This window comes from Pelodiscus sinensis, chromosome 31 (genome assembly GCF_052426305.1).
Source record: "Pelodiscus sinensis isolate ZL-2025 chromosome 31, ASM5242630v1, whole genome shotgun sequence".
NCBI classification, from domain to species: Eukaryota; Metazoa; Chordata; order Testudines; family Trionychidae; genus Pelodiscus; species Pelodiscus sinensis.
This window is the reverse complement of record NC_143082.1, coordinates 15,557,754-15,572,712: the sequence shown is the minus strand read 5'-3', so window position 1 is coordinate 15,572,712 and position 14,959 is coordinate 15,557,754. Positions and strand designations below refer to the sequence as shown.

Here is a 14,959-nt window from a genome sequence, read left to right as displayed (position 1 = left end):
CGGTTCCAGGCGGGTGTGGTGGGGTAGGATGGGGCAGGGGAGGGAGGGATGAAAACACGTCCATGTCTCGCAGCCCGGGGAGAGATCTGGGTTCCTATCCCCCCTCTTGTGTGTTTGCCCAGAGAGAGACTGAAAGTTACAAATTGCTGCCATTAACTCATCAAAGAGGTCCCCCCCTCCCAGTGAACCTTGGCCATTGGCCAAGCACCGGCCACGTGATCCCCCCCCCCCCCGTTGCCCCCGGGATCGGATTTCAGCTGGCGGTGCCTCGCACTCCTGGCCCCGGGAGCGCCCCATTTGACATGGTGCAAGCCGAGCCGGGCCGGGCTGGGTGGGGGCCCGCGGGCCCAGGAGCGGAGGATGGAGCCGCTGGGCTGGCGGGGCGGGAGCAGGGCTGGGGGGCAGCGGAGCTGGGCTAGCGGGGAGCGCTGCGTAATGGGAAGGCAGCGCCCCCTTTGCGCGCCCCACCCGGCGCCGCCCGTCCCCTCCCTAGTCCTGCAGCCCCATTCTCTGCACCGCCCCGCTAGTTACCCCGCGGCTGGGCCCGGGCCCCCTTACCCCACCGCTTTCGCCTCCCCAGACTGCCACCCCCCCTGCCTCCGTCCCTCCCCAGCCTGCGCTCACCACCCTGACTTTCCTGGGGGCAACCTGCCCCCCTCCGCGTACCCCGCTTGCCTTGCCGGACCCTGCGTCGGGGCTCGGGGGCTGGATCGGTACCCCCCCTGTAACCAGGGCCCCCCCAGCGGTAACTCTCTGGGGGGGGCAGAAGACAGAGGGGACCTCTCTCCGGACGGACGCGGTGACGCCAAAACTTTTGAGTGGATGAGAATCAAAAGGAATCTTCCCAGAACAGGTGAGTCTGCGGGACAGGCCCGGGGGGGGGGGGGGGGGAAGGGGGGGGAGTCCAAGGAACTTCGGCAGGGAATACCAGACCAAGGGGCGCTTTGCGGGGAATCAAGTCTGCTTGTCTCTCTAGCGTGCCGTGGGGGTGATTTCTTTTAAATCTCCAAACTGCCTTTCCTCTCCCCTCTGGTCCGGACCTTTCCGAACTTGCCTCGCTCCATTCGCATCCTCTTGGGTCTAGAACGATTTTCTTTCTGCAACTCAAGAAGAAAATGGATTTTCCAAACTCAAGAGGAAAATACATGTTGTAGGTATTCTATATCTAAAACCACCAATGGAAAGGAAACTGAATTGGCTGTCTACCCTTGGCCGCAAGGTTCCCAAAATAAGGGTTCGATCTTGTGATCTTAAAGATGCGTTGGGTCGGTAATAGAATAGATGTAGCCCGAAATACACATTGAAGAAGGGGCGTTGGAATCTGTGGTTTTGAACTGAGATTTTCCCCCTGGAACAAGGAAACGGGGTGTTTTTCTGGGGGCGGGAGGGTTGTTCAATATTTCAAAAGGAAATTTACAGGCATCTGATTTCTCTCGTTGGAATAGAGGCTCGACCACCTGCAAAAGTAACGTCGCCCAAAATAAGAGAGACGCCCCGGCGCCCTACTTTTGCATATTTGCAGCAGGTTGCTAATGAATAAGTCCCAGATTTAGTTGTGCGCGCGGGCAGGTTAGCTTGGGAGTGATTCTGCACAGCGTGTTTACCGGGCCGGCGCTCGGAGTTTCCCGCATCTAAAGGGCCGCAGTTCCAGCCCTGTCGATTCCTCCCCAGAGGAAAGTCCATTTATTGCCTTTTCCGGGCAGACACACGGACAAACTTTCTCCAGATATTAACCCTTGTGAAGAAACCGTTTTCTGAACTCCTCGATTAAATCCGCGCCTTAATCGATCATTAAAAGTTGTTTCCTTCCCACCGTATCTGACTCCCTGCATCGTAATATCTTCAAGGCGATTTATCCCTGGCATCTTGCTAAATATTGAGGGATCTTAAAAAAAAAACCCTTTCTTTAAAATTCCCATAGTAGAACCATCGATGCAAACAGAGTTAGCCTTTGCTTCAGACGTTTTCCTGGAAAGTTTATCCCAAGCTTTTCAAATGTCTGGGGGAGGTTGTGTTTTTAAGGACAACTGTTAACAAAGGATCTCTCACTGGATGTGAAATAAGATTGTATTTTCTCAAGAGGGAGGGGTGGGAAATGCAAATCCCCCCCTCCCCTAGCCTTCAGGAGGTCGTTGGGGGCTTAGGAAGGAAGCGATGCTTTTAAAGGAAAATCCGTGGGAAAAAACGGAGTTTTAATTTTTTTTTTAAATCGAACCCACTCCACTGCGCACGAAGGTTTTCCTCTGCTGCTTGGGTGGAAAGTGGTTTCGACGGCAGGAGACAGGATCGAGTCCCGCTTCCTTCCCGCTTTGCAAACAGTTTCCCGATTGCTGTTTCACCTCTTGTTCCTAACTTCGCTGGGGTGGGCCGGCGGCTGTCCCCTTCCGTTCAGTTTTCTCTTGTGTGGCTCTCCACCGCCTCCAGCTCCTCCCAGCCAAGGGGAAACAGTTCTTCAAATACCCAGAAAGCAGCCGCGCGAAGGGGATATCTTTTCAAAGTCCAACTACAAGTTTTTTCTTTGCCCCCTGCCTTATCTCGCTGGCTCGCCCCCAAGAAGCTAAGGAGGCGAGTCGGTCCCTGCCACTCAGCGAGAGCAAAACTAGACCCACACGGGAAAAGTTCTTTGTATTTCGCTGATACCGGGCAGGTCTCTCAATCGGAGCGCAGGGGCGGACTGGACCCTTTGGCGAGCGAAGGGGGGAAGCAAAGAAGAATCTATTGGTGTCCGACGGGTTCAGAGGGTTTCCCGTGCGTGGGAAAAGATTTTTAAAACTACGCACGTGTTGGAGCCAGCTCCAAAGGCAGGTGGATGTAAGAAGGGGACCGTGGGGCAGACAGAAGGAGACACGCGGGAATGGACCGAGATAGACAAGAGAGGCAGGGAAGTTTGATGTGTGATGTAAACATTCAGAGTCTGCTGGCATTTAATCGCAAGACGTAGACAGACTGAACTGTGGGGGGGGGGAAGAGGGGGAATAAAATATGTAGATTTTCTTTCTTTCTTTCTACAAAGCTAAGGGGGAAAGAAAGAAAGAAAGAAAGAAAGAAAGAAAGAAAGAAAGAAAGAAAGAAAGAAAGAAAGAAAGAAAGAAAGAAAGAAAGAAAGAAAGAAAGAAAGAAAGAAAGAAAGACTAAGGGGAAAGCAAGCAAGCTGCTGTAGGAAATGTGGACTTCTCTTGGCCTGGGTCACATGACTTCAGGGGGGTCCACGCCAGCGGGCTCTGGACTCTAAGGGAAGAGGAGCTGGAAGTGAAGCTACCTGGGGGATGAGTTATGGCCTGAGAGAAGCTAATGGCTTTGAGGGCAGCGACTCAGGCGTGTAGGGACCGAGGCCGAGAGCGAGTTGCTGCACTTTTCCGCCTGGCTTTTCCACCCCGCTCTGCCCTGAGGGTCTGTGGACCCCCATGAGCAGTCACCAGTGTCATTCCAAAAGGGAAAAAGGAGCTGGAAAGGGTTTTTCACTTCCTCCCACCAGGCTCTGCCCCCTGTCTGAATGTCTGGGGGGGGGGGGGGGGGATGAAGAAAGAAAGTTTACTTGCTTGCTTGCTTGCCTCCTAGTTACTAACCTCCTGTGTTCTAACAACGACCCCCCCCCTCCTTTGTCTCCAGTCAAACCAGCAGACTGTGACTTTGCTGGGGAGACAAGCACGGGGTCTCCCAGGACCAGCTTCAGCACGAAGCAGCTGACAGAGCTGGAGAAAGAATTCCACTTCAACAAGTACCTGCCCCGGGCCCGGCGGGTGGAGATCGCCTGCGCCTTGCAGCTCAGCGAAACCCAGGTGAAGATCTGGTTCCAGAACCGCAGGATGAAGCAGAAGAGGAGGGTGAGGGAGAGTTTCCTCGAGGGAGCCGCTGGCTGCAAGGTCCCGGGGTCTTCCTCTGACAAGTCAGACCTGGCCTGCCCAGCAACCTCTCCTGGCAGACAGAAGGAGGCTCCCAGGCCTTCGCTCCGACAGGCCCTTGGTTGTTAGAACTTCTGCCCTGATCTTTGAGAGCCACCTTCTCCATGAGAGCCACCCAGCTTCCTAGGGGGAGAGGGTGCAGGGCTCTGAAAACAATGCAATGGACTTGGGAATGAAAGCACACGCCAAAAACCTCTGCAGGGCCTTCCAGACTCACCGCCTGTTAAATCGGTGTCCTTCCAACACAAGCAGATGGTAGATTCATGAATGACTAGCTTAAAAAAAGGCCCTTTCCCCTCGACATTCTTACAGAAAGGTGACTAGAGAGGGCCAATTTTTTTTTCAAAACCACGTTTTTACAAAACAAAAAATGGAGAGAAGAAAAAGTTCTCGGGCCCTCAAAAAGTGTCTTGATTCTTTCTGAGTGGTTCTGACTTTTTTTTCCCCACTAAAAGTTTCCGTTTCGTTTTTATGCATGATACCGTTACACTTTTTCCACGCACAAAACATTCTCCAAACTCTTTAGTCACCAAATCTGTAGCTTAATATTTTTTTTTTCCACAAAAAGTCTCATTTTGTGATGGAAGGTTTTGATGAGCTAGCAGTTTGGACAAAGTCTAGTTTCACAAAGGATTTTCCTCCAAAAGTTGCGAGGTCAGCTTTATTCACAATGAGTTTTCACAATTTTTTGTTTCTGAAAGAACATTGTTTGGTGGGGGTCTTTGCATGGCTTTTTTTTTTCCACAGAAAATGTCACAATTTTTTCACCAAATGTTTCAATTCCCTGTTTTTCAAAACAGCTTTTGACAAGAATTTCGGGGAGGATTTCCAATGTTCTTATTTCATTGAGCTCTTTTAGAAAGAGCTGGGGTTATCGTCTCCTGGGAGTAGGTTTTTGAAAGATATGTAATGATGCCACAGTGGTGAAATGTCTAGGGAGAAGAAAGCACCTCAAAAATGTTTTGAAGACCAAGACATTTTTGCTGAACTTGGCATTCTAGCCTCAGACGGCCATTCTGGGCCAAGGTACCTGCCCACTCACATGACTGATATTCTAATGCTGTGGTGTCCAGCTAGTTCTGAAGCTACTGCTACAGCGAACTAGCCACACTCAACCGGCCAAATAGCCACATGTGGCTAGCGGTCAACGTGTGGACACCACGGCTCTCGTGGCTGAGTTAACCTGCTCTCTGCTGCGATACCAAAGGGACAGAAAGAAAGGTTTCAAACTCACCAAAGCCAATGGAAAAAGTCTTTAAAGGACTTCGGATCTGAGCTACATGAAACAAGTTCTGTGCCGCGTGATCAGTGGGCTGACACAGAGATTGGATCAAGTAAATATGATATTTTCCCCTGGCTTTTAAATGTGCTCTCCTAGGCCACATGCACTCCCAGCATAAATGGATAAGGCAGGAAAAATGTGAGTTCAAAATCAGGATTAGAAATACAAGAAGCATGATCATTATCCCATAAATAACCCCTCAGCCAAAGCTTAGAAGTGTTTTATTTATTTGCACATTTCCAAGGTTCTTCATTAACATTTAAATCTTCTACAGCTGGAAAGAAACACACTCTTCCTACTGAATGTGGATTTAATATATAGCAAGGAGTAGTGGAGTGAAAGCAACACACAAAATTCAGATGTCAGGGGTGTTGTCACAACTTTAATAGGACAGTGGGGGTGAGCTGGAGAGAAGTGAATAGTTGCTTTTAAAAATCTTAATAAAAGATTAAATGGAGGCCCACGTTTTATCAAGGACAAACTATAATAATGGTTGTAATAACCCTTGGTAATACTAGAGCCACTTATGCTGAGAAAAAGTTTGCACACAGTGCCTGACTTTGGAGAAATCATCTGTTCTTTTTCATCACCGTACTTTATTTTGATTATTACTGATATTTGACTTTTAAATCTGCATTTGAGGAATGCCTTTTTGTGCATGGTTTATTTTCACTGGGCTCATGCATTACAAGAGGTTAACCCAGCGAAAGGACTTAGGTGGCTTAAAAGTACATTTGATTTAAAAAAATATATATGGCTATATTCTTCAACAGCCACTGAATTCATAGCAAATGTTATGCAAACCAAACTTTCCCGCAGTCTTCCTTTTTAGGATTAATGGGGCAGTTCTAGAGTTCCAACTCCCCTAAATAATATGCACATCAGTGGAATCTGAAGCAGGACAATCTCTAGAAACAGTTGCCTTTTTAATTTGATCTTTAAATTTGCAGTTCGGTCTAATTATGCTGGGAAAAAAAGACAAATACACGTAAAACAATCGCTAGGTACCAAATATGCTAATTCGCTAGCAACACTATTATTTTGTCTTTCCCCGCTGCAAAATTCTAATCACATTTCTGAAATGAGCTGTGAATTGTTCACTACAGCCCTCCTGTGGAATGAGCATTGCTGCTGAGATTTGCGTGTTTAAAATGAATTTTCCTTGCACTGCTCTGTAACAATGTTTTTATCGTCTGGCCTGGTTTTAAAAAGTCTCCTAAAATGTGTTATTTTACGTGACTCCATGAGGAAAGCAAAGGTAAGTTCAGCCATCTTGGTGACGCCGCAAAATGTCCAGAATTGGTACAACAGAGAAAGAAAAAGTGAAATTTAAAATCTTGGGGGATTGCAGAGGGTAGTTATGAGTGCAATGTAAAACTGGCGGATCTTCCTTTATACCAAAGATGTATAGCGACTCCAGTCCTGGAGCAGGAGACTTCTTTTGACACTGGAGAATATTGGAAAGGCATGTGAAAAGGAAGGGAACTATTGCAAGATGTCTACCTCTTATTTGTCAGGACTATCAAAATGTATGCAGTGTAGCTGTAGCAGTGTCAGTCCTAGGGAGCACCAAGGTGAGGGAGCTGATATCTTTTAGTGGACTCACTTGCGTTAGTGAACAATACAACCTTGTGAGCTACAGAGTGGTCCTGAAGAAGAGCTTTGTGTAGCTTAAAATCTAATCTTAGACGCTGGTCCAATAAAAGACAATAGCTCACCCACCTGGTCCCCCAGGACTATCGGACACAAGATGTGGATTTATTTATTGATTTATTTATTGTCTTTCAATGTGACACGGGCGGTGTGTTGTGGTGGGAAATGCACATTTGAAGGGACAACATTAAAAACGGTCTTGGTTTGATTCGATTTGGGTTCTTTCTTTTATTTACCATTTATGCTAAGATGGCACCTCAGCTCCAGCGAACTGGTATGTCCACCTTGCAACGCGACACGGAACATCACCCCCACATCGTCCCAGACGGTTCCTGCCCCTGCGCCCTTGCAATATTGCATGCTGAATTGAATGCTCTCCCCCTCCTTAAGAGGGGATTGCTCTCCCGCCAAGTTGCTCAAAAGAAGCAAAACTTGCAGCATTTTGAGGGGGAAGGGGGGGGGGGGGAATAAGGCAGGAATCTGTAAAGGCATCATTCACGTTGCAATAGAAACCTTCAAGGAAATGTCAAAATTCAAAGTGGACACACTCATCAGCTTGAAATAAAACCCCAACCTCTTTTTGCTGTGAGTAAATAGGTTGCAAGAGGGAGATATTTTGAGGCATGAACTACGGCTCCAAAACGTGTGCTGGTTCCCACAGAATTACGGCAACGTTACGCTTATCTGGCCCGTGTACGACAGCTGGGGAACCGGCACGGACCATTATGACCATCTCATCTGACTTCCCGCTCGACACAGGCCGGAAAGGGTCACCCAGTGATTCCTTCAGTAGGCCCCGTGCCGTACCGTTGAAACAACAGGTTGTGCTCGATTGTCCACTATGCACGATCCAATGGTTGCAGAGGAGGTCGTTAGGTGCACGTGACCTCCAACCCGTGTTCCCTGTAAGCGGAGCACTTGGACGGCCACCGTGGAGTGATTCAGGTGCCACTCAGGTGATTGATAGAGCGCCCACTGCCGGCAACATGTCTTTCTTTGGTGGTGCACATCTGTACATGCCATGGTGCACATAATAAAATTTATTCTGCACATGCATGGAAAAAATTAGAGGGCACCTTGCCTCCAGCTTGCAGAATCTTAAGGGTACTGCTCCACTGTACCTGGAGGTGTGATTTCCATCATGGGGAAACTCACATGCACTTGTTTTAATGGAGCTAGCATGTTAAAACTCCAGTGTGGCCAAGGGTGGCAAGAGCACTGACATAAGCTACCCCCCAGTACTATCCCCCCTCAGCATCCGTCACCCGGTAATGTGGGTTGGGGAGGATCGGAGAAGAGCACGGGGACCCCTGGTTGGGGATGGGATGGGGTGGAGTCACATGGAAGGTCATGTGGGGAGGTCACACGCCTCTCCCCCTTCCATGGTCTGCTCCCACCCTGTGCCACGGCTGCCTAAAGCAACCAGGTACTGGCAACCTCGCGGGTTCAAAAATCACACGCCTGCCCACCCCTTCGCTGAGCTGGCCTCGAGTGGCTCCGCGGGGCCCGGAGCAGTGGGGTGGCCCTCTGCGGGAGGATGCTGGGGGCAGTGGCCCATGATCATTAGGGGCAGACTTTTCAGCAAGGCCCAGGCAGTTCCAGAGAGAACCGCCGCTGGAAAACGTAGCTGGCCCCCAACTGCACGAAGCTGATCTGTCTGACTGACATGAAAAGCAGCGTGTCTACTACAAAGAGGCTGTTCAGCTCTTCATGCCCAACAGTGGGTTCCAAAGAGATGGAAAAATTCCCACTGTTGGCTCATAGGCGGTGGGATGAAGGAGGAGAATATTCTGTCCTGCGTGCTCTGAAAGACATTAGAGGGCCATTTATTAGAGATACTCTATTGAGCAGGAGTGATCACCAGTCGGGAAGCCCTCTCCCCGGCGTAGAGTCAAGATGTTGGCTGTGGTGGTGTTGGATTGTTAAGTGAACCTCTAGGTCAGTGTTTCTTAAACCGTATTCCGAGGCACACCGGTGTGCTGCAAGGCAGTCGGAGGTGTGCCGCAGAGAACAACAGAATTCAAAATGGCCACTCTTAAAGGGACAGGCAACTTTTTTGTTTTGTTTTTTTGCTCAATAACTTTCCCCTCCCGACCCTTTTTTTTTTTTCCCTCAACAAAAAATCCTTGCTGTTCCTCAAAAAAAAAAAATTGTTTGGTGTTCCTCAGTCTTAAAAAGTTTAAGAAACATTGCTCTAGGAAGACGGGGTGCTTCAGTTACTGAGATTGATCCTCTGGAGGACAATTTTAAATATTACAACACTGGTTCAAAATAAATGAGATTTAATGCAATAACAACACACGGGGGGCGGGGGGGCCGAGGGGCCTTTTAGTTCCCTTCTTGTTTCTGGGCCTTTCAGCATCCCGTTTTCGGGCTTTTCCCTGTAACCACAAGGCCAGAAACATGCTCTTTCATAAACAGGAAATCTGAGAGGCTCACGCAAATCCCATGATTCCGGGAGCTGGGTCTGTCAGCCAGACACCAAACTCAGGATGGTGCAGGACATGAGGAATTCCTTAATAAGAAGCTCTAGGGCCGAATCCGTTTCTTTTGTCTCCAGCTGGTACACCCCAGATTGCATCAACTGTGTTTGGGCCTGTCGGAACATTTCATATTTTCTCTGGGTGGCAGAGGGTTTATTCTGAAATTACAACTGTCTTACAGAAAATCCATGCAGGTCTACTCTTCCTTTCACCTCTGACCCTTTGACCTCTTCCTTGCCTGAGGACAGAGTTGACCCGGTCATTGACTAACCCTGAGTCAATAAGTCTGCCTTCATTAGCATAAAACATGAATCTCGTGGCAGCTTGACAAATTATAACTTGGAGCTAAAGATCTGCCAACTAGCAAGCTCCTGTACCGACGATTCATCATTGGAAATGGTAAATCATAGGAATCCAGATGACTCGATTTCTTGTGTATAAGAAAGACAGAAAGACAGAAAGAATTCTGCATGGCCACAGGGATGGTTAAAGACAAAGCCTCACCCCACAGCATGAAAATGACCAAGCTCTCTCATGATTCTTCTCTTTCTTCCCAAACAGCCATCTCTTTCCTTCTGTCAGTTTCATTCTCTCTTTCCTCGGGTCTGTCTCTCTTTTGACTCATTCCCTCTGTCCCTCCATCTCATTTTTTTCTTTGTCCCCCTCTCTCCGCACAATCTCCGTTTCTCTTTGTTTCTTTCGCCCTTTGCCACTTCCTCTTTGTCTCCATTTCTCTTTCTATTGGCCTCATCCTTCAGTTCTATGCACTGTTCTCTCCGCTCCTTTCTCTCCGTTTCCCTTCCTCAGACATTCCCGCTTCTCCAGCTTTCTCCTTGCCAAATCGCTCCTTTTCCCCGGTGTGCTGTGTCGCGGATTCCCGGCCCGAGCTGAGGCATCAGCACAGAAGCGTCATCCAGCAAAATCAGGGCCCACGGAGGGCCCAATCCAGTCCTCTAGGTACAAGCCAAGCTGCCTTCACGGCTACTGCACCGGAGAAATTGATGTCAGCCACGCTCACTGATGGGGAGACCTGCAGATCTGCCACGGTGCTTGCAACCCTTGCTCACTGAGCTGGGGATAAAGCATCATCACCCGCCGCGCACTCCACAACATAGGAGTCGGCTTTGCTTTGCGGATGGTCCCAGGCCTGTTCTCCCTGGCAGGATGGGGCGTGGACAATAGGTCCCCGTTCTGGCCTAGTTCTTTGCCATGCTACTGACTTCAAGGGGGTGGTGGAAGATGAAAAAGCAGACGGGGAAGACATGCTCACCCAGAGACGAGAAGGACCACAAAGAGCAAGAGAAAGCCAGACAGAAAAAGATTCAAGAGGAAAAGAGAAATCAAGGGTCAGCTCTTGTGCGAATAGAATCAGGCTCCATTTCCTGCTCTGTCGGGATCGATTCGACCATCCCCTGCATGGGTGTAAATGCAGAGTCGCCCCGATTGACTCCACTGCTGTTATTCCAGTTTGACACCAGTACTATCCAGAGCGGAGGGTTGCTGTTACTCTCCGAGGCTGATTGCAGCTGTGTCAGCTGCCCGATACTTCTCTCCCTGCTGCCGTTTCAATAAATGCCTCCTGGCAACCAGACCTGAAATAAACACCAGCCCTTAAAATTACCCCTTAGCCCGGGCCAAACGGCTTGTCCTGACCCCAGAGATACTATTTTCCAGTGGCGCAAATTTGTTCACCATAAATCTCAATCGGGGGCCAGATTCTCCGTCAAGGGGGCCCGCTCTCCAGATGGTGTAAATCAATGAAGCTGCCTTGGAAACAGATCCCCCACTGGCATAAACGGGGGGCAACTCCATTGGCGTCGGGGGAGGAGAGGGACAGAATCCCAAGTGGTGAAAATCATCAGTGGCTCTATTGCAGATAATGGAACCACATCAATTTGCAAAGGATACGGCCCTTTCCCTCTCAGGCAATTGTGCTGGCAGACAAGATCCCCTCCCGAATTCCCAAGCAAGAACCTTTCGCACGCTAATTACATTTTATTGTTTCAAATAAAAAGAAAGGAAGGAAGGAAGGGAGGAAGGAAGAAAAAAAAGACAAAGTTAACAAGAACCACCACACTTGCACTCATTTGAAAATACACACCGCACCGAGATTTATGACTGAGGATGCGTCTTATAAATCAAGCCAGACCTTTTTTCCTCTGCACCATGCAGAAATGTAAACACCTGCATCTGATTATTTTTATGTTAGCCGGAAAAACAGGTGCCGGCACCTCTGTTTTGAAAACAGAGAGACTAAGGAATTTAAATATTCACCTTGGTAAGAATATACTGCTGTGTAGGTGTGTGCGCACATTAGCCATGGACTGGAATATTAGTAGTGCCTATTACCATAAATACTCATATAAAATCAAAAGAAAAATTCACAGGTATGTTTCCATTATATATTATTATTTGTATTACCCATAGTGCCTAGGAATCAATATATCTATCTATATCTATCCTCACACACCCCATCTAGCTATCTATCTAAACTAATCATTAGAAAATATATAAGCTCAAATTTATGTCTAGTGTAATTCCATGAAAGTGAATTAAGTCTGAAGGATTTGTGCATAGATAGATAGATAGATAGATAGATAGATAGATAGATAGATAGATAGAGGGAGTGTGTGGGGATAGATAGTTATAGATAGAGGGGGTGCGTGGGGATAGATAGTTATAGATAGAGGGGGTGCGTGGGGATAAATAGTTATAGATAGAGGGGGTGCGTGGGGATAAATAGTTATAGAAAGAGGGGGTGCGTGGGGATAGATAGATAGATAGATAGATAGATAGATAGATAGATAGATAGATAGATAGATAGATAGATAGATAGATAGATAGATAGATAGATAGATAGATAGAGGGAGTGTGTGGGGATAGATAGTTATAGATAGAGGGGGTGTGTGGGGATAGATAGTTATAGAAAGAGGGGGTGCGTGGGGATAAATAGTTATAGAAAGAGGGGGTGCGTGGGGATAGATAGTTATAGAAAGAGGGGGTGTGTGGGGATAGATAGTTATAGAAAGAGGGGATGTGTGGGGATAGATAGATAGATAGAGGGAGTGTGTGGGGATAGATAGTTATAGAAAGAGGGGGTGTGTGGGGATAGATAGATAGATAGAGGGAGTGTGTGGGGATAGATAGCTATAGAAAGAGGGGGTGTGTGGGGATAGATAGATAGATAGAGGGGGTGCGTGGGGATAGATAGTTATAGAAAGAGGGGGTGTGTGGGGATAGATAGATAGATAGATAGATAGATAGATAGATAGATAGATAGATAGAGGGAGTGCATGGGGATAGATAGTTATAGAAAGAGGGGGTGCGTGGGGATAGATAGATAGATAGATAGATAGATAGATAGATAGATAGATAGATAGATAGATAGATAGATAGATAGAGGGAGTGTGTGGGGATAGATAGTTATAGAAAGAGGGGGTGCGTGGGGATAGATAGTTATAGAAAGAGGGGGTGCGTGGGGATAGATAGTTATAGAAAGAGGGGGTGTGTGGGGATAGATAGATAGATAGAGGGGGTGTGTGGGGATAGATAGATAGATAGAGGGAGTGTGTGGGGATAGATAGCTATAGAAAGAGGGGGTGTGTGGGGATAGATAGATAGATAGAGGGAGTATGTGGGGATAGATAGCTATAGAAAGAGGGGGTGTGTGGGGATAGATAGATAGATAGATAGATAGATAGATAGATAGATAGATAGATAGATAGATAGAGGGAGTGCATGGGGATAGATAGTTATAGAAAGAGGGCCCCCTTCATCCCAAGCCCTGTGCTTCCAGCATGGCCTGCCCCCCTGCCCTCCAGGCCAATACCCTCCACCCGCTCTGCCCAGTTGCCCCTTGCCCTCTGGCTACAGCGCCCTGGGCCTTTGGCCCAGCCCTAGGACTGGTGTGACCTCTGTGGCTGAATCTGTCGCCAGCACCGGAGCCGCCAGCCGCCCCTACACGTCCGGCCGTCACCGGCTTCCACGAGACGCCCGGCGATTTCCACCTGCCCCAGGGAGGCGAGGGCCAGGCCGGACGGGCCCTCACTTCCCGAGGACCCCCCCTTCCCGTGCATGGGCTGGCCGCGTTGTGTCTGGGGTGAGCAGGGCGCTCCCAAGGCCCCGGCTGCTGCGGATTGCGAGGAGGAGGAGATCAATAGAGAGAGGCAGACGGAGACACATTTCTATCACTTTGCGCTGCTGGCTCAGCAGGCTGTCCATTCCCTGCCAGGCCCAGGGCAGGCAGGTGCAGCCAAGAGGTCCCTGCCGTTCCAATTCAAACAGGTTCCTAATCCCTGCACTGGAGGGTAAACAGCAGCGAGTCACGCCTGGGATTAACCACACAAATATCTCTAATGTATTCAAATGCACTTCCCCAAAGCACATGATAAACAGAGGTTACTAATGAGGAACAGGGAAGGCTTAGGGGAATCATAATGACTTGATCTTGTGCTAGAAAGCAAGAGGCCTTTTCCCTTACAGGATCTTTCTTTCTTTTTCTTTCCCAAGATAAGGAAATGGGAACATCTCATGCGAACAAAGTAGCTGGGCGGGGAGGGGGAAGGAGAGGAGGCCGCGAGGTTTTGTATTGCAAAAGATGACATCTTTATTGTCTCTCGTATCATGCTATTTTCTTTTTTATATTGTTATTATAACCCAGCTCCAGCTTCATTTTTGCGGGTAACAGAAGTGAAATTATTTTCCAAAGAGATGAATTTTTTTTTGGCATCGCGACATTGCCTTTTTAAACACTCTATTAGAAAAATATTGCTTAGCAGCTGGAATGCAGGCGCGGAGATGGGGCTAGGCATGAATATGGGATGGGGTGGGAGGCAAGCAATAAAAAAATAAAAGGAACCCATAAAGATTAATTATCTAATTAACAAAGACATAAAAAAATACAGAGAGGGCTAAATAAATGCCTCGCCAAAATTTGGTTGGAAAATTTCACACTCCTAAGTCTGTAGAAAAATGCAGACGAGATTCTCCCTTCATTTGCCCTGGTGTAAATCAGGATTAAAAAGGCTGTTGGCCCTGGGCCTGATTCTGGAGTAAATGTGGACTAATTTCCCAATGGAAATCAGAAGTGATCCAAGTGGCGTCTGTGCAGCTGGCTCTGATTTCACACCAGCATAAATCAGGGTCACCTCATTGCTACTTCCCATAAAATTTACACCAGTGTAAATCAAAAGTAACACTAATTCTGACACCACTTACACCCTGTGTAAATCAGCAGTAGCTCCGCCACAGCCAGTAGAACTAATCCCCATTTTATGCCGATGTAAATCAGGGCTAACTATTAAGATTTGTGGTGCTACCTGGGTTTTAGTCTCATTTTGCACTATTTTGGCAAGAGCAACAGGAATTTTGAAGCCAGCAAACGTAACTCACACTCGCTCACAAACGGTTTGCAGAGATGGGGTAGCCGGGTGGGTCCCAGCGTATTAGGGAAACAATTCTTTCAGCCTTTCCCTCCTAGCTCATGGTTTCTAGACTTTGAATCATTTTTGTTGCTCTTCTCTGGACCCTCTCCAATTTCTCCACATCTTTCCTGCCACGCGATGCCCAGAACTGGACACAAGACTCCTGCGGAGGCCTGATCCGTGCAGAGTAGAGTAGAAGAATGGCTTCTCGTGTCT

General features: G+C 48.1%; 1 protein-coding gene across 1 annotated transcript; it reads left to right on the top strand.

The window, feature by feature from the left end:
- Nucleotides 1–232: 232 nt before the first annotated feature.
- Nucleotides 233–7,050, top strand: LOC102444628 (homeobox protein Hox-B1a-like). Its single transcript, XM_006129803.5, has 2 exons — nt 233–853; nt 3,610–7,050. The coding sequence occupies exons 1-2, from the start codon at nt 361–363 to the stop codon at nt 3,969–3,971; spliced, it is 855 nt and encodes a 284-aa protein (XP_006129865.2). The 5' UTR covers nt 233–360; the 3' UTR covers nt 3,972–7,050.
- The last annotated feature ends 7,909 nt before the right edge of the window (nt 7,051–14,959 follow it).